General features: G+C 37.9%; 1 protein-coding gene across 4 annotated transcripts; it reads right to left on the bottom strand.

The window, feature by feature from the left end:
- Positions 1 to 643: 643 nt before the first annotated feature.
- On the bottom strand, positions 644 to 18,004 carry LOC107771827 (protein ROOT HAIR DEFECTIVE 3-like). Of its 4 annotated transcripts, XM_075240851.1 has the most exons (24): positions 17,979 to 18,004; positions 17,604 to 17,867; positions 15,993 to 16,142; positions 15,716 to 15,782; positions 15,535 to 15,637; positions 14,910 to 14,980; positions 14,747 to 14,810; positions 14,615 to 14,680; positions 14,446 to 14,493; positions 14,300 to 14,362; positions 14,151 to 14,207; positions 13,810 to 13,968; positions 13,657 to 13,725; positions 13,456 to 13,547; positions 8,893 to 8,971; positions 8,028 to 8,193; positions 7,384 to 7,508; positions 6,828 to 7,090; positions 6,636 to 6,732; positions 6,389 to 6,544; positions 3,102 to 3,206; positions 2,550 to 2,644; positions 1,964 to 2,060; positions 644 to 1,339 (listed from the first exon to the last, which is right to left on the bottom strand). In XM_075240851.1, the coding sequence occupies exons 2-24, from the start codon at positions 17,605 to 17,607 to the stop codon at positions 1,154 to 1,156; spliced, it is 2,382 nt and encodes a 793-aa protein (XP_075096952.1). In that variant the 5' UTR covers positions 17,608 to 17,867; positions 17,979 to 18,004; the 3' UTR covers positions 644 to 1,153. The 4 variants fall into 4 exon arrangements, 3 of the variants coding, with proteins under 3 accessions (XP_075096952.1, XP_075096951.1, XP_016448272.1); XR_012703760.1 differs by lacking the exons at positions 17,604 to 17,867; positions 17,979 to 18,004 and having other exon boundaries at positions 644 to 921; positions 1,098 to 1,339; positions 15,993 to 16,152; XM_075240850.1 differs by lacking the exon at positions 17,979 to 18,004 and having other exon boundaries at positions 17,604 to 17,898.
- Positions 18,005 to 18,593: the final 589 nt, after the last annotated feature.

Raw genomic sequence — 18,593 nt, 5'->3', positions numbered from 1 at the left:
GAGCTGGAAAAGTAATGGCCGGACATTGATTTTTACACTGAGGAGGAATCGTTGGGGAAGATGACTCGTTTTTTTAATTTGATTAAGTTAAATCCACATGTCCTCGTCTTATTCGTTATTGTGGTGTGTGAATTACATGCACCTTTTGTGGTTGGCTGCTTACGAATTTTGTGTCTAAACGATACAGTAAAGGCCTGGTTAAAGTATTTAAATGGAACAAAGTTAAAATAAAATGTCTAAATAAAAAATGTGGACAACTTTAAGGGTCTGTCAATGTATTTGGCCTTCGTTTAAAGTACACTAATAATACCTAATCACATGTAAATCATGCAAGTGAAGTGGGACCTTAAGCATAGCAGGGGCAAACAAATTTAATTCACAAAAGGGAGAATTAAAAACGGTAAAAAGTTGTCACATCGCCCCCCCCCCCCCCCCTCTAAAAGAAAGAAAAAAAGAAAAGGAGGAATGTATATCTTTAGCAGCTTCCTAAAATATTAGCCGACAATATATATATTTTTTGTATATAGTTATACACTTTTCGACTAGTGAATGCAATTAGTTTCAGCCGACCGACGATTTTACATTTTGGCCAAAGGAAAAAAAGAAAAAGAATCTCAAAATTGAAATACAAGTTACATAGTCTTCCTCTTCCATATAAATTACAAAACCAGAAAAAGATAATACCATCTATTAAATACATTATATATCTTCCATCAATAAGTTATAGGTTCTTGAAAGATAAAATTGGTGGCAAACAAGAAAAAAAAAACATGGAGGCTACTCTTAGTTTACCCCACAACTATAAACCATATCTCAGTATATATGTCCTACACAAAAATCAACTCTTTCCATTTTTCTGATTGTTCACATGCTTTCTTTTGAAAGAGAAAGCCATCAAGCAGATGTGCACCACAAAACATCCTATAAACATAAAAAGTTGTTGCCACAAATAAGAAGAATGGCGGTATAAACATGACTTACTTCCAGTGGTAGATCCAGAATTTAGATGTTGTGAGTTCTACATAATTCTATCGATATTTGCTTTTCGTGCATATATATAAAAATCAACCCACTTAGGTTCAGTCGAACCAACGAACCTTTTGTTGGATCCACCACTGCTTACTTCATTTTGTCATGCATTAAGGGGCTTAGATTATTCCCCTCTATTTTCTGAAGTCACTTCAGATGAAGCAATTGTACCGTGGAAGCTCTTTGATGCAGGAGTAGGATTATGTTGAGGTTCATTATTCACCTTCCTTTGGCCTGCCTCAGCTAGTCGTCTAAGAAGATTCGTGACTGTAGGAAGGAACTTTGTGGATAAAGAGAGAAGTCCAGGAAGCTGTCAACACATGTGTCAAGATCAGGTAACAGATAGATTGTTATTTTGAAAGTTCTCATCATTGTAATGGAAGAAATGAAGTGCAGCAATCATACTTATATCCCATCCGTTTGTATTGCTTCATGTATAGACCCCTTTTGTCCAGGTCTAAACAGTTAACTCTAAAAATGTTACAGAAAAGAAAGGAAGGTACAAATGTGTTTCATCTTAGCAGACTAGATTAGGAAATAACTCCTGAAAGCCCACATAAAACATTCCAAAGATTATGATGAATCGAAACGCCATTGAAAGGTTAAAACGTATTTGTGTTGGCGATTTTAGCTTTGCATGAACTTTTACAAGAACAACAACAACCCAATATAATCCCACAAGTAAGGTATGGGGAGGATAGTATGTATGTAGATCTTATGGGCAGAGAGGTTGTTTCCAATAGACCCTCGGCTCAACAGAATTCTAGAGAGTTGCAAAAGAAAATGGTAGGAAGTGTCATACTTTAGGACAATGGAGGAAGTTTAACAACAATATCTTATGAATGAGCAAAGACCAAGAGTTCATACAGTTATTTGGTCAAATGCTTCTAATGCAACAAAACTGAAATTTTAACAAATCATATTCAACACTTACAGCGCCATTGCGGAATTCGCCCGAGATGTCCAGTTGCACCCAGAGGGCTTTCACTAGTAGAAAGGCAACAAATATGACTCCCAAATACAAAGGATTTCTGAAAAGAGTAAAAAACCAATGTGACATATGTGATTACGGTGGATACATGCTATCATCAAGTGGATATAAAAGCCTCTATTCGTCAAAAGGGGTATCATGACTAACAACAACAATAACAACCCAGTGAAATCCCACACGTGGGGTCAGGAGAGGGTAGTGTATACGCAAACCTTATCCCTACCCCGGAAGATAGAGAGGTTGTTTCCAATAGACCCTCGGCTAGGGGGTATCATGACTAAGAGTATCAAAAATACTCCAAGAGAATGAAACAAAATGGATAGAGAAATGTTGACCCAATTCTAACAAGAAATTGAGAGGTGGTCATTAGTGGGGAGGTTGGATTATGACCTGCTATTGAACATATATTTGACCCAACTCATGTTTACCCAAGCAAATATTAAACGAGTTGGTTACAGCCATACTTTTTAAAACTGTTTTGACTCGCGCAATCCAAACCCACTCATGATCCATAAGTAGGAAATGGTACCTCAACAGTGTCATGAATTCATTGAACCCCAGAATAAGCAACGCGACAACTGCCCATGGAGGTGGCAGCCAATTGTTATTTCTCCTGCTAGCCTCCTAAAGTTAAAAAAAAACCTGATGGTCAGAAGCTAACAAAGGAGTCTACAAATATTACAACCCTGAAGAGAAATTTTTTGTCCTGATTGAATATATCAAATAGAGATGTCACGGCAGATGTTAAGAAAAAGTGCTATGTTAACATACAATTAAAAGGCTCAGAGAATCGTTGGAATCAAATTATAGAGCTACAGATTAACGTGAATCATACCTTTAAATTTGTCTGATTCAAAGGTACTGAAAAGTGTTGTCAAAGGTGAAAATCATAAAAGAAGAACCAAGGTTGATTGGGACTTTAAGTGCAAAGTGCAATTAACGTGTGAGCTTTAGTTAAGAAGGTGCAAAATTAATAATATATAAAATATTACTATATGTCTGTGCGATCGTAAAAATTAAATATAAAAGGAATGAAGTCCTAAAAAGCACAAAGTTATGTGCAAGATGTAAGATAACGTGCCTGAGCAGCAATGGCTTGTGTAACAATGTATTCAGTCTCAGTGTTAAATTGCTTCCACAACGACTTGCATTGGATAGGTGTGATCAAAGTTTTTGATGCAGAGACCTGCAATGAAAAGTTAATCAAAAAAGATGACAGATATGACAGGTCAAATATGGAAAAAGAAAAAAAAAGGTTATTCAATAAATGTGTAAGTTCAAGAGATGAACTTTTACATCCAACTTTCTAATCATGAAGGTCTAAATATGTGACGACCCGACCGGTCGTCTTAAGAATTAACGCCTCGATCCCCTATTAACTGCTTTCCCCGTGTATATTTCTGCTATTTTGATTTGTCGGGATGTTCGGTTTTGAGTCTCGGACAGTTTTGGGGTACTTAGTCCCTAAATGAGAGCCAAGTGTTGGAAATTTGACCGTAGTCGGAACAGTGTGAAGACGACCTCGGAATAGAATTCTGATGGTTCCGTTAGCTCCGTTGGGTGATTTCGGGCTTAGGGGCGTGTTCGAATTGTGTTTTGGAGGTCTGTAGCTAATTTAGGCTTGAAATGCCAAAAGGTCGAATTTTGAAGTTTCCGGTTCGATAGTGAGATTTTGATCTGAGGGTCGGAATGGAATTCCGGAAGTTGGAGTAGCTTCGTAGTGTTGAATGTGACGTGTGTGCAAAATTTCAGGTCATTCGGACGAGGTTTGATAGACTTTTTGATCGAAAGCGTATTTTTAGAGTTTTGGAGTTCTTAGGCTTGAATTCGTGGTTGATTCGTCGTTTCGGTGTTGTTTTAGGTGTTTTAAGGATTGGTATAAGTTTGGACAGGGGTATTGGACTTGTTGGTGCTTTTGGTTGAGGTCTCGGGGGCCTCGGGATGATTTCGGGTGGTTAACGGGAAGTTGGAAAGTTGGAAATTGCAGCTGAAGTCTATGGGCTGCTGTCATAACCAAATCTGCAGTTGGTAGGCTGCAGATGCGACTACCGCAGATGCGGAGTTGAGCCGCAGGAGCGGCTAAGAGAAATTTGAGTAGGGACGCAGAAGCAATAGGATTACCGCACCTACGGGACCGCAGATGCGGCATCTGGGTCGCAGGTGCGGAGATGGAACTTTAAGTGAGAACCGCAGAAGCGGTATCGCAAATGCAATGGGTGGATCGCAGATGCGGGATTTGCTGGGCAGAACATATAAATAGTTGCCTTCACGAATTTGAGCTATTCTTTCACCATTTTCATCCGGGAAGTAGCTTTTGGGGAGGTTTTTGAGAGGGAATTCATGGAAACTTCGAGGAGGTAAGATTCTTGGAACCTAAACTCGTTATTGAGGTGATTTTTATCATTATAAACATAAAAATTTAAGGAAAATCAGTGGTAAATTTGGGGGTTAGGGCTTGACTAATTAGAGACCTTTGAGTGATGATTTGAGGGATCATTTGAGGTCCGATTTTGGTACTTTTGGTATGACTGAACTCGTGAGAGTGTGAGGATTCTGGAAATGTAAATTTTACCTGATTCCGAGACGTGGGCCCGAGGGGCGTTTTGGTCATTTTACTTAATTTCGCGTATTAGCTTAGAATTTCTTTGTAGAATCAGTTACTTGAAGTGCTATTTACATTATGAAATTGAATTGAATAGATTTGGTCCATTTGGAGTCAAATACATGTGGTAAGAACGTGGTTTCGAGTTGATTTTGAGCCAGTTCGAGGTAAGTGGCTTGCCTAACCTTTGTGTGGGGGACCTTCCCCTTAGGATTTGGTATTATTGTTAATTGAAATGCCTTGTACGTGAGGTGACGAGTGCGTACTTGTGCTAATTGTTGAAAATCCGGTTTTCATTAAGTAATTACTAGTATGTTTCCTTCCCTGTTTATATTACTTGCACTTTAAGCCTGTAGTTAGCGTAGGAAAGCATGTCTAAGTGATTTAATTGCTTTATTTGCTCAAACTGCTTTACCTGAATTCTGTGCAGCATGCTAGACTAGAATTACTTGTTTGCCTTAATATGAAATTGACATTTGCTGAATATTTTCCTATTACTGATGTGTATTTATATTGGGACTACGGATGTGGGATTCCGGTAGATCCCCCTTGTCTGTTTAATTGGGACTACGGATGTGGGATTCCGGTAAATCCCCTTGCACAGTTATATGGAACTACGGGACTGCACCCGGTAGATTCCCCCAGTACTGGGTATTTATATTTGGGACTACGGATCGGGATTCCGATAGATCCCCGCGCACTGATAGTTGGACTACGGGACGGGATCCCGGGAGATCCTTCAGATATATATGATGGACTATGGGATGGCATTCCTGGAGATCCACTGGATAGATGTAATTGGGATTACAGGACAGTATCCTGGAAGGTACTCCCATTGTTATCTCTGTGTTGAGTTGTATTTCCTTTCTGTGATTATTTGTCTCTGTTCTAGTTGTTGTTGTTCTTTTTATTCTATGTTATTTCTTACTGTTGCACTTAATTATACTGTCTTATTCTACACTGTTAGGCCTTATATTTTATTTAACATCAGTAGGGCCCTGATCTTCCTCGTCACTACCCGACCGAGGTTAGGCTTCGCACTTACTGAGTACCGTTGTACTCATGCCCTTTCTGCGCATGTTTTTCATGTGCAGATCCAGGTATTGACTCACTCCTATCATTCTTGAGGCGAGGCGACTGTTTCAGAGACTTCGAGGTATATCTGTCGCGTCCGCAGACCGAGGAGTCCCTTTCCATTCTATCTTGTAGTGATAGCCTTTCTATTTTCTTCTGTTGATGTAGACATTCTGGAGTTAGAGCATTTTTATTATATTCGTAGCTTGTGATTCATGGGTTTCCGGGTTTTGGGAAAGTGTATTGGTTTTAAGAGTTAATATTGTGTATGCCGAGCGGCACTTTTAAACGTTGTTTTATTACTCTATTTTTATTTTAAATTGTTTTCTTTCTGCAAATTTGGTTTATCTTCCGCATCTTAGGCTTACCTAGTCGTAGAGACTAGGTGCCGTCACGATGGTTCACGGAGGGCAAACCGGGGTCGTGACAAAATACCAAAATGAGAAAGGTAAATAAATGCAAATGTTAGACTAAGCGGCATGATTAACATAGAAGGGTATATATAGTACTGCACTGATAAAAATTGATAATTTAATTGAGATGGTTCAAAGAAAATATTCACATTTTATGAACTCTATTAAATCACTTTGGACAAAACTTGAACAAATCTTGCTTCTCCTTTTTCTTTGATCATGCTTATCTTCTTGTAATTAACTTCTAAGACATACCATCTTATCAACTAAGCGAGTTACCTCATTCCAAGTGCTAGAAGCCAGAGGATCCAGAGATGCAATGCCTTTTTTGGTTGAAGCACCTCCATCCGAAAGAGCAACAGCGAGTGTATTCTCTATGCTATCACGTTCATCTTCCAAACGAATTGCAGCCATAACTGACAGGAGCTTCAGAGACTGAGGAGCGCATTAAAAGGACAGAGATTTATGTGATATTCAAACCTTAAACAGACAACCGAAAAAGAAAAATTAATTCAGTCAGTCATACAGCTGATCTGGCAGTTTTGGTAATAGCTCGAATATTTTCCTTTCCAGTCCAAACTCGTGGCATTGAATCAGAATCATAGCTAAATAACATTGAAAACCTGTCAACGAATTTCAGGTCAGTAGAATATGGAGTATTATATATCTAAAATATTACCATGTAAGAACTTCTGAACAAGATAACCAATATCACTACCTGTCCTTCATACGAATCAAAACCCTTCCAGCCTCTTCCTTCGCCTTTACTTCAACCACTCCACGTGCATAATCCTTCAATCTCAAAACCATATTTTCCCTTGTTTGTTCATCCATTTCAAAACCAGAAAGTGAAGCCGAAAACCCAGCGAGTGCTGAGTCAGTCTCACGCTGAAGCAGTTTTCTTATTGCTGGCCATGTATCATCAGCAGCTCCATCTAAAAGACCCTCCACAGGTCCAGCTAAAGCATCATTTAATTTGGTCTAGACAAAAAATCGAGAAACTTCAGTGCCAGTATAACTACATTTAAAGATACGGTCAATCTCAAAAGATCCAATTATAACAAGGAAAAATTTATTGACATTATGAATGTTGTAAGAGCCGTTCAGCTGTCAGGTGACAATGTTTTGTCATGTTGAACTTTTATTCCAACAAATGCCAGATTATTTGGATCTCAAAATCCTAGTATCTAACACTAGCCAATGATAAACCAAGTTTGAATAATTTTTGATACGTACTACAAAAGGACTAAAATATATGGTCACTAACATCGTACCTCGTAAAGAGTAGTAACTTCAGCCAGCTTGGCAGTACGAATTTCAGCAATATGAGCATCTATATCACGCTTGAGCTTATCCCTAACTCTGGATGAGTCCCATTTTGCTTGATCAATAACAGCATCTGCAAAATAATGTATCAGCCTACAAGTTTCAAAGAGCAATCTGCTGGGACTAAGCTCAACATTTTACGCTCAGCACAATTTATCAGTCACCAATGCTTTGTCTTACTCCACTTTGTTGATGCAATTGTTGAGTGTATATAAATAAAGTCCCACATGAAAAGTAGAAAAGAAAAATAAGCTACTTATAAGGAGTTGGATACTCTTAATGTTGTGAGGACTTTTGGGGAAAAAACTGTGCAGGCTTGGCCCAAAACGGATAATATCACACCATGTTAAGAGTATTTTTGGGCCTTTTTAGCCCAACAGCGATGTTCAGCAAGATATTTAGAAGAAAAATTGTAATGAACACTATCTGCTAAAGATTTGTCAGTTTTGCAAGTTTATCATATAGCAACAGCGGCTGTAATTTTATATCACACCCCTGGTAAACATGATCAGTAATGACAGTTAATATGATCTTATCTCACGAATAGATTAAATCGAGTGGGGTTACAGAAATGGCAGGTTATATCCTGTACCTGCGCATTCTTCATCAAACTGGGACATAAAAGACACAGTGCACTCATGAGCGGCCATTGCAAACCCTATACCTCCCTTCAGTTCCTTATCAAATGCTTCTTTGAATCTTTCCAAAGTATCAGATCGTATGCGTCCCAGCATAGATTGGTAGGCTGGTTGGACAAGCTACAACAGAATCATCACCGTAGCTGCATGAGAATCTTTATTGTATAGGTATAATAACACGTAGTTGGTACATCGTTCTAAGGGATAAACTCCAGTATCAATATACAACCACCACCACTACACAACTTAGATACCTCAGTAGAAAGTACATATACTATCAAAGTCTGTCATCAGGATTTCTTAGTTTAGTCTCTAAATTCAGTACTTTAATGAAAAAAAAAAATTCTCTCCATTTCAGACATTCATATCAACACAGTGATATTCGAATGCAGAAAATGACAGAAAATTGTTAGGAATGCAGATGAAACTCATGGAAGAGTTTTAAAACTTTGATGCGAAGTTTTCTCTATCAAACTAACTTTCTACCATGGTTTTGCTATGTTTTCCACTTCTATAACACAAGTCAAGATGATTATCTTAAATGTGCCTAGTCAAACACCTTCATATAAACTTAATGTAGGTAGTATAAATTTTTCTACTGGGGAGGGAAAATGAAATGAGATCAGCAGTTCAGGGGGTAACTACTAAATTAGCACTGAATTCGTTGGGTCTAGGAAGTCCTAGTAGCTGGCATCAAACGAAAGGAATCCACCAAGTTTTATTGGTCAAATAATCAAAGGTAGAAAAGTGAATTCAGCTATATACAAAGGTGTATACACGGAAACAATTTTAAGGGAGAGCATTGTCTAGCTAACTAACCTGAAGCAATTTCTCTTCCAACTGCTTTCGTTTTGTAGATCTCACTCCTTCATCAAAGAATGTAGCCTCTGCATCATATCTGAAAAGAGAAAAATCTTATAGCCCAAGTACGTATGTGCTTATTATTGACAACATGCATACAAGTTCATAACATGCATTAAGTAGTTAGTCATGTATAGTATCCCACATCGGGAAGTAGATACCTATTATTATGTAATCACTGTATATAAATAGGCATTGTACAACACTTTAATTAATTAATAAGATATTTCTCCCGTGCATTCTCACATGGTATCAGAGCAACCGTGAGAAATTTATCGCTGTGCATAAATTCTAGCAATTCCGGGAAGAGAAAACAGTCAACCGGAAGCCCTTTTTCCGGCAAAAACAAGTTTGTCCGCAAGAACCATACTATCTGTCAGTGTTGTGCAAAAACCAGCACCACCAGGAAGTAGATCAAAGCTCGGCAACCAACCCTCACAAAGATCTCCGGCAGAAAATGACCCACGCGCCCTCACGTGCCGCCGGAAGAAGTTTTCCGGCGAAGCTTCGACGTCCACGCTTTCTTCAGAACAATCTCTTCTCCTCGCGAATCCGAGCCTACCCATCCAATTAAAATCAAATTTCGACCATTTTTATATTTTTCCGGCGTGAACAATGAGTTTTCCGGCGAGAACAGTAATCCATAGAAAATTTTTGCTTTTTCCGGCGTAATATTATAATGGCCTTCGTATCAGAAGCCTTTAACTCACAATCCGTTGGATCCAACGCATTGAATCCAATCCATATGGTTTCTTTACTGGATTATATGGAGTTCCTTAAGTACAAAGCATGTAAACAGACACATCTTCAGGGATAGCTTCCGTTGTTCAAACAGATAGTAGCGTGACTTGTGTCTCTCAATCTTCAACCTCCGAGTCTTGGGTCATTGATTCAAGTGCATCTGATCATATTTCTGGTAATAAATCTCTTTTCACTACTATTTTATGTTTTTAATCTTTCCCAACAGTCACAATGGCAAACGGGTCTCAAACCAGGGCAACTGGAATAGGTCAAGCAAGTCCGCTTCCTTCCTTACCTTTAGATTCAGTTCTTTATGTTCCCGGTAGTCCCTTTAATCTCATAGCCGTTGGTCACTTAGCCAAATCACTTAAAAGCTCTTATTTCTTGATGAGCTTGTTTTTATATAGGAACGCAGTACAGGGCATATCATTGGTACCGGGCGTGAATCAGATGGACTTTATTACCTTATCCTTGCAAAATCACATGGACTCATATCTTGTCTTCCTTCGACAACTTCTCCTATTATCGATTCACCAGATTTATTACATACAAGGTTGGGGCATCCCAGTTTGTCAAAACTTCAGAGAATGGTACCTGGTTTATCCACTCTAGAGTATGAGTCATGTCAGCACGGTAAGCATACCAGCTCCCATTTCCCTCGGCGTCTTGATAATCGAGCAGAGTCACCTTTTATTTTAGTCCATTCGGATGTTTGGGGTTCTCGTCAGGTCAGTTTTACTTTGGGATTCCGCTACTTTGCCAGTTTCATTGATGATTATTCCAGGTGCACTTGGATATTTTTGATGAAAAATCGATCTGAGTTGTTTTCTATTTTCCAGACCTTCCACGCTGAAATTTAAATCAATTTGGGGTTTCTATCCGCACACTTCGTAGTGATAATGCCCTAGAGTATTTGTCTTCCCCATTTCAGCAGTTTGTGAACTCTCATAGGATTATTCATCAAACATCTTGTCCTACACATCTCAACAAAATGGGGTAGCTGAAAGAAAAAATAGACATCTTATTGAAACTGCTCATACCCTACTCATACAATCTCATGTTCCGTTGCGTTTTTAGGGGGGATGCAGTTCTTACATCTTGCTATCTTATTAATCGTATGCCATCTTCAGCAATCCAGAATCAAGTTCCATTCGCTGTCCTGTTTCCCCACTTACCTTTGTTCTCTCTTCCACCCCGTGTCTTTGGAAGCACGTGTTTTATTCATAACCTTACTCCAGGAAAACATAAGTTAGTTCCTCGTGCTCTTAAGTGCGTATTTCTGGGTTACTCGAGAACGCAAAAGGGATATCGATGTTATTCTCCTGACCTCCAGCGGTACATTATGTCTACTGATGTTAAATTCTTTGAAACCCAATCATACTTCACATGTCCCGGTAATCACTTAGATATTTCTAAGATGCTACCAATTTCATCTTTTGGATATTCAGTCACTATCTCCCATTCATCATCCTCTACAACACCAACTCCCCACCACCTATAGCTCCAGTTCCACCACTTATAGCTCAAGTTCCACCACCCAGTCCAGTTTCACCACCTACGGCTCCACCACCTAGTCCAGTTTAACCTTCTGCAGCTCCACCACTCTTGACTTATCATCGTCGTCCACGTCTAGCATCAAGCCTAGGTGATTCACGTCCTGCATCAGATTTTGCACCTACTGCGGACTTGTCTCCTCTTAGTCAACCAATTGCACTCAGCAAAGGTATACGATCCACACTTAATCCTAATCTCCATTATGTCGGTTTAAGTTATCATCGTCTATCATTACCTCATTATGCTTTTATATCATCTTTGTCCATTGTTTCTATCCCAAAGTCTACAGGTGAGGCATTATCTCATCCAGGATGGCGACAAGCTATGATTGACGAGATGTCTGCTTTACATGCGAGTGGTACTTGGGAGCTTGTTCCACTGTTGGTTGTCATTGGGTTTATGCCGTCAAAGTCGGCCCGGATGGCCAGGTTGATCGGCTTAAGGCTCGTCTTGTTGCAAAAGGATACACTCAAATTTTTGGACTTGATTATAGTGACACTTTCTCTCCCGTGGCTAAAGTAGTATTTGTTCGTCTCTTTTTGTCCATGGTTGTTGTACGTCATTGGCCTCTTTATCAGTTAGACATTAAGAATGCTTTTCTCCACGGTGATCTTGAGGAAGAAGTTTATATGGAGCAACACCTGGTTTTGTTGCTCAGGGGAAGTCTAGTGGTCTTGTATGCCGATTGCGCAGGTCACTATATGGTTTGAAACAGTCCCCTCGAGCTTGGTTTGGTAAGATCAGCACAGTTAATCAGGAGTTCGGCATGACTCGTAGTGAAGCTGATCACTTTGTGTTTTTATCAGCATCCGGCTCCTAATCTGTGTATTTGTTTGGTGGTTTATGTTAATGATATTGTTATTACTGGCAATGATCAGGATGGTATTACTAATCTGAAGCAACATCTCTTTCAGCACTTCCGAACTAAGGATCTGGCAGATTGAAGTATTTTCTAGGTATTGAGGTCGCTCCGTCTAGCTCAGGTATTGTTATTTCACAGCGAAAGTATGCCTTAGACATTCTTGAGGAGATTGGAATGATGGGCTGCAGACCTGTTGACACTTCTATGGATCCGATTGCTAAGCTCCTGCTTGGACAGGGGGAGCTTCTTAGAGATCCTACGAGATATAGGAGGTTGGTCGGCAAATTTAATTGCCTCACAGTGACTAGACCTGACATTTCTTTTCCGATGAGTGTTGTAAGTCAGTTTATGGATTCTCCCTGTGATAGTCACTGGGATGCAGTTATTCGCATTCTTCGGTATATAAAGTCAGCTCCACGCAAAGGGTTACTTTTCGAGGATCGAGGCCACAAACAGATTGTTGGGTACACATATGCTGATTGGGCAGGATCACCTTCTGATAGACGTTCTACGTTTGAATATTGTGTTCTAGTAGGAGGTAATTTGGTCTCTTGGAAGAGCAAGAAACAGAATGTAGTTGCTCGATCTAGCGCCGAAGCCGAATATCAGGCCATGGCTATGGCAACGTGTGAGCTAGTTCGGGTCAAGCAATTGCTCAAGGAGTTGAAGTTCGGAGAAATCATCAAGATGGAACTGGTGTGTGATATTCAAGTTGCTCTTCATATTGTGTCAAATCCAGTGTTCCATGAGAGGACTAAACACATTGAGATCGACTGTCACTTTGTCAGAGAAAAGATACTCTCAAGAGATATTGTTACAAAGTTTGTACAGTCGAATGATCAGCTAGCAGATATTTTCACTAAGTCTCTTACTGGTTCTCGTATTAGTTACATTTGTAACAAGCTCGGTACATATGATTTATATGCACCGGCTTGAGGGGGAGTGTTAAGTAGTTAGTCATGTATATTGTCCCACATCGGGAAGTAGATACCTATTATTATGTAATCACTATATATAAATACGCATTGTACAACACTTTAACTAATTGATAAGATATTTCTCCCGTGCATTCTCACAACATGTATATCAAGGAAAGAGCATAGAATTATGCCTATGTTAAGATGAATTCTGCGCAATCCAACTTTGCTTAATAGACATAAAGAACATCACCATATAGATATGCTTCACTACAGACATAAAGATACTCCTCTCAAACGTCATTTGGTATCTGATATGTAGTACAGCTACTTTGGAAGGTATAAGAAAGAAGGAGAAAGTTGAGCAAAATTGTATAGATGTATGAAAGATTTATCCATACAGCTATAAAGCATGCATACTATAATGTATGAGATAGGTGTTCTTACTCTGATAAACAAGTGTTCAAAATGGAGCTAAGCTTCTTCCCAAAGCCACCCACAGGATGAGATTGCACTGCCTCTTTTAATTGACACCATCCCTATAACAAAAGATTAATCATTACCTATAATTAAATGCCGGTGTTCAAAATTGGTCAATAAAAAAGAAAAACGAGTAATTCACTAAAAAAATTAATAAAATGCAAATACCTCATTTGCTGTGAAAGAATCATATTTTTCATGGGCAATTTCTTCACAGCGTACGGTAGCTACCATAACCTGCACTTAGAGTACAACAAGCACATCAATGAGGATATAGATGATAAACTGAAACTTCACTTGAGCAGATTCCGGGGACGTAACCTTATGGGCAGGGAGGTCAAGGTCCCTGTTCTCCTTTATAACCTCCCACATATGCTGTGCACTAAACGAAAAACCAGAAGCAGGAACAACTCCCCGCCTATCTCCAGCAAGACCCCCAGGTGCAATAGAATGAAAGAATTGTTGTCTTAGACTAGCCACCTTTACAAGGATAACAAGCATAAACATAATATAAACCCAAAGCTCACTAAACAAAAGAGTTGATTATTTGAGTATGTCGGAAAACACTATACGTCAAAGTAAACAGATTTAAAATAATAAGAGAGAGAGAGAGAGAGAGAATAAAACGATCAACGAAGTTCAAGTAATTGATTTGTCTCTACCTGCTCTTTAAATTGCTCTTCCTTCTCTTCATAACTAGAAAGTGCAACAACCTCAACCTGGACACATATCGATCAATATCATTACATGCATATGTTAGAGAAAACCAGCTAATAAGAAGGCTACATAGATCTTAACTTAAGAGACTTACATTAAAAAATTCACTTAAAGGTGTTTCCTCATGAGCTTGCGGCTTTGGGACGGAATCCCATATCTACAGTCCAAGGGAATCGAATAAGAACCAAATAATTGAGTCTACAATAATATGTATATTATGAAGAAACATGCACATGGTACCTTCTGAATATCTTCCCTTAGAACAGGCTCCAAATTTTCAAGCGGAGTCTATCAAATATTATGGGAAATTCAAAAAGTTAGGCAATCTTCTCAACAAGATCTGCAGATATAATCAATGTCGGAATATCTTCAACTGGGGAAACCACACAAGAGAGAAGAAGGAACCTACCCTTGTTTTATCGCGTATAACAAACATCAATGTCGTTTTACGTGGACTAAATAACCGCATCATAACCTGTTAAGATTAATCATTTTAAAAACAATACCAAATATTCAGACAAGACAACACTTTGTATTGTACCTGAAAAACAGTCTTCAGAAGAGGCTTATTAGCAGCTTGCTCACGGCCAATATCATGACACCACCTGTATTTGAAACTTTTAAACAATTTGTCCATTTTGATTCTTTTTAAGGTATCAATTTAGCTTAGGTACATGTAATTCACACACTAAAAGGGAACTTACATATTGATTAGCACTATATCAGAAACAGCAAGGGCAAATAAGGCACTTTGCTTCTCAAATGTAGTGTCATCCTAAACAAAACATCAAAATTGAATGAGGCAGGCAGCATTCAATGAACATTGGTAGCAGGAAACTTGGTGGTACAAATCAGTCAGTGAAATTTGACAATTACCAATATAATACAGCTAACAATGGATCCATAGACAGGTTTGAACACAGATATGAGTACATTAACAGAGAGATCAGGGAAGGTGGAAAGCGAAGTATCTCATAGACAAGCAAATCATGAAACTTGTTCCAAAGTTATATCAGTGAAGCATAGCAGAAGGCGGCAAAAAGGAATTAAGAAAACTATGAAGATTGTGGATACTAAATTAGATTAGATCACTTTATACAAAAAGTTGTAGGATATAATTAAATTATAAAAGCAATAAAACAAGGAAGAAATGGACAAACAGTGTTCATATTAGGATGCAATACATGTTACACATGCAGACACACCTAACACTTTGGGAGAAACACATAAGTTGTTTATATAGTCACAGGAACTAACATTCAAACCAAGCAATGGGCAAAAACGAGTATGGGAAAGTAAATCATCATCTAGAAAGTCATTTCAACAAACCTCTCCGCGCTCTCTCCCATCGGTACCCTCCAAATCCATAACAAGGGTGCACGGCTCAATCCCGACGCATCGAGCCATCCATATACCTTTTGTGGTTTGTGACCTGAAAAGAATATCAATAACGCTCGCTTTTATTAGGATACACAGAATTACTATGATAAGCTAAAACACTAATCCATACCTTCCTTTATAAGCATCCATCTCTCTAAAGTTAGTACCAAATAGATGATTTAACAGAGTACTTTTCCCTGGCATAATCTCAGTTGAAGTTTGTCAGGAAATGGCAAGCAGAATATAGCATCTAGTAAGAGTTAACTAAGATGATATATAGAGCTCAAGTGAAGCAGTAAGCGAATCCTCATTTAAGCATACAGAACAACAAGATAAATTTCCGTTAATAGATTACAAACTGGAAAATGGATGATAGCAAATTGAATTTATCTAGAAAGAATTATTACCGCTGCTTTGTGGGCCCATAATGGATACTATAGCATATGAAAGACCACAATCTGCCAGTTTAACTTCCTTTATGAAATTTTCAACTCCAGCAACATTGAAAACGCCATCCCCATCAATGAGGTGTGTGGAACAACATCCATCACTTTTATCTGAAAGCATTGATCCGTTATAACGTCAGCAAGAGCCCAACATCTAAAGATGCCTTGGATTGAACCAGCATCCTTTGTTTGGAAACAAATCAAATCCTCAGGGCATCATAATTCTTCATAGCAAGATAGAAAAGAGACCACATTTCATCCAAAAGCTGAAGGCCATAGAGTCAAGCTCTTAATGAAGGTACATCTATCCATAAATAGGAAAAACTATTATGCTGTTCTTTATCAGTTCAAACAATGCACACACTGACCCCTCTCTGAGCTCCACCACATTCTTACCAGGAGAGAAGAAGTAAAGCAACCTAAGTAAGAACACGCAAGACTCACTAATACCTGCATAACTATAACCAGCAACTAAAGGGCCCTTTATTGGTTTACCACATAAAAATTATGTCCGGCATAGAACTCTACATTGTCACTACAACATTTAGTTCCCAACATAGAAATCTACATATCTAAGGCAACGTTTGGTTACCATTTTTGTTTGTAGCGTAAGTACTACTCACATAAATTCTGGGAAAATCTATGTTGTGAGATAGAATGTGAAAGAATAAGAATAAATTTGTTCGTAATACCTAAAGAAGAGCAGCTAAAATAACAAAAAAAATAACCTTAAAAGTATCTTATCAAAAAAAAAATCCTTAAAAGAACGACATTTGTTTTAGTATAAAAAAATAAAATCTTTTAAAAAAAAATAACAACATGACAACATTCTATATAGAAAAAGTTCTTAACAATTTTTATTTAAATTAGTTAAAGTAAAGCAAGTACATGTTTACTAATTAATAAAACTAATTCTTTTGGTGTCGCAGCCCTGCATAACAATATTTGTATTATAATTAACAATTTAAGGCATAGCAATCCACATTTATCAACCCTACGTAACTAGTTTGCGAACCAAACTACCCTCAAAGCATAAGGTGATCATCTTTCCTTGTCCGGAACATAATAATAAAAAATAAAAAAAGCACCAAGAACTAAACACTCCTTAAAGTAGTTTATCCAAAGCATTCAAACAGCCGGATGAGAAAAACATGCACAAGTGCACAACAAAGAATGCATTTACATTAACTAAATCATCAAAATTAAGGTATTTCAGAATTGCGGCCCCTGTCTTAGGCAAGTTTCACAAAAGAAAATCGACAATTTGACATAAATTAATCGACCAAAATACCAAGCAATAAATAAATATTTAATCTTTATAGTTACAACACATAGCCCGAAAAAAAAAAAGAGCTAACCCGTGGGAAGAAAATGATAATAGCACAAGAACAATTAACTAGCATTGGATTGCATATACAGAGCAATGACAAGATCGAATTAATGGCATTGATATTAAAAGCAGAGAATTAAAATGGAGGGTTTCAGAAAACAAATTGTGAATATTTGCAAGAATAAACCGCAATAGAAATGGATCAGAACATAAAGAATAAAATAAAAAAGTTGAAGGCATACCCATTAGTGAAAACTCAAAGCTTGATCAATGCTTGTGGATTGGAATGTACAATTATATGATCGAAGCCAGTGTTGCTGTGCGATTTCTATATTTATGCAATATTTACATTAAACCAGTTATTTTAAATTTTAGCATTCACAATTTCCATGTAACCAAACAGGTGAAAAACTGGGGGGAAAAACAGATAATCTTATGAATAGGACGTGCATGGATCGGATCCCATGTCGTTTTATGAAAATCTTCCCCTTTTCCATCGGATGTTCCTACAAAGGGACACGCCAAATGTTCAAAATTAGTTAAAGAAAGGCAGAATACGATATTATTATTATTATATTCTAATATGTTATTCCAATTAAAGCTAACTTTTACCGTACATTCTATTTCTCTTCTTCCTCTCGTGAACCTATCATTTTTCTTCTTAATTTTGTTTTTTAAAAGAAAGTTTAGTGTACATCTATTTGACTATTCTCATTTACCATGTTTGTTCTCTTTACACGACACTTGTAAGCTACACCAATTTAGACGAGAAATAGAGAGAATAACGTGATATTTCAGTGAAATCGAAACAAGAAGAAGTGAGATGAAGTTGAACGGAGGAAATTTTCAGTGAGCTTTTTAGGGTACTAAGTCACCAGAGCCGATGGTCAGGTTTTTCATTTTCTGAAAATGAGTTTCAATTTGTTTTGGGGGTTAATTCTATAAGATGGAATATTTTAAGGTGTTAGAGGCAACTGTAATACATGCGTTTAATTTTTATAATAATTTTTCTCATATGGTTTACAAAGTGTCTAATTGGCACAAATGTGGTTTAATTGAAGTGCCTAATAGGAACAACTCTATGATTGTCCAAGTGATAAAAAAAGATCATGTTTAAGGGTCCAGTCATGTATTTTGCCTAAAGAAATGTACTTCATGTACGGAGAATTTTTGTCAACGTGCCTAATTATGTTAAATTATTGTAAATTTGATTATTAACCGGATACTTACGG

The sequence above is a fragment of the Nicotiana tabacum genome, chromosome 20 (assembly GCF_000715075.1).
Source record: "Nicotiana tabacum cultivar K326 chromosome 20, ASM71507v2, whole genome shotgun sequence".
NCBI lineage: Eukaryota > Viridiplantae > Streptophyta > Magnoliopsida > Solanales > Solanaceae > Nicotiana > Nicotiana tabacum.
The sequence above is the reverse complement of the archived record's forward strand: the minus strand, read 5'-3'. Positions and strand labels throughout refer to the sequence as shown.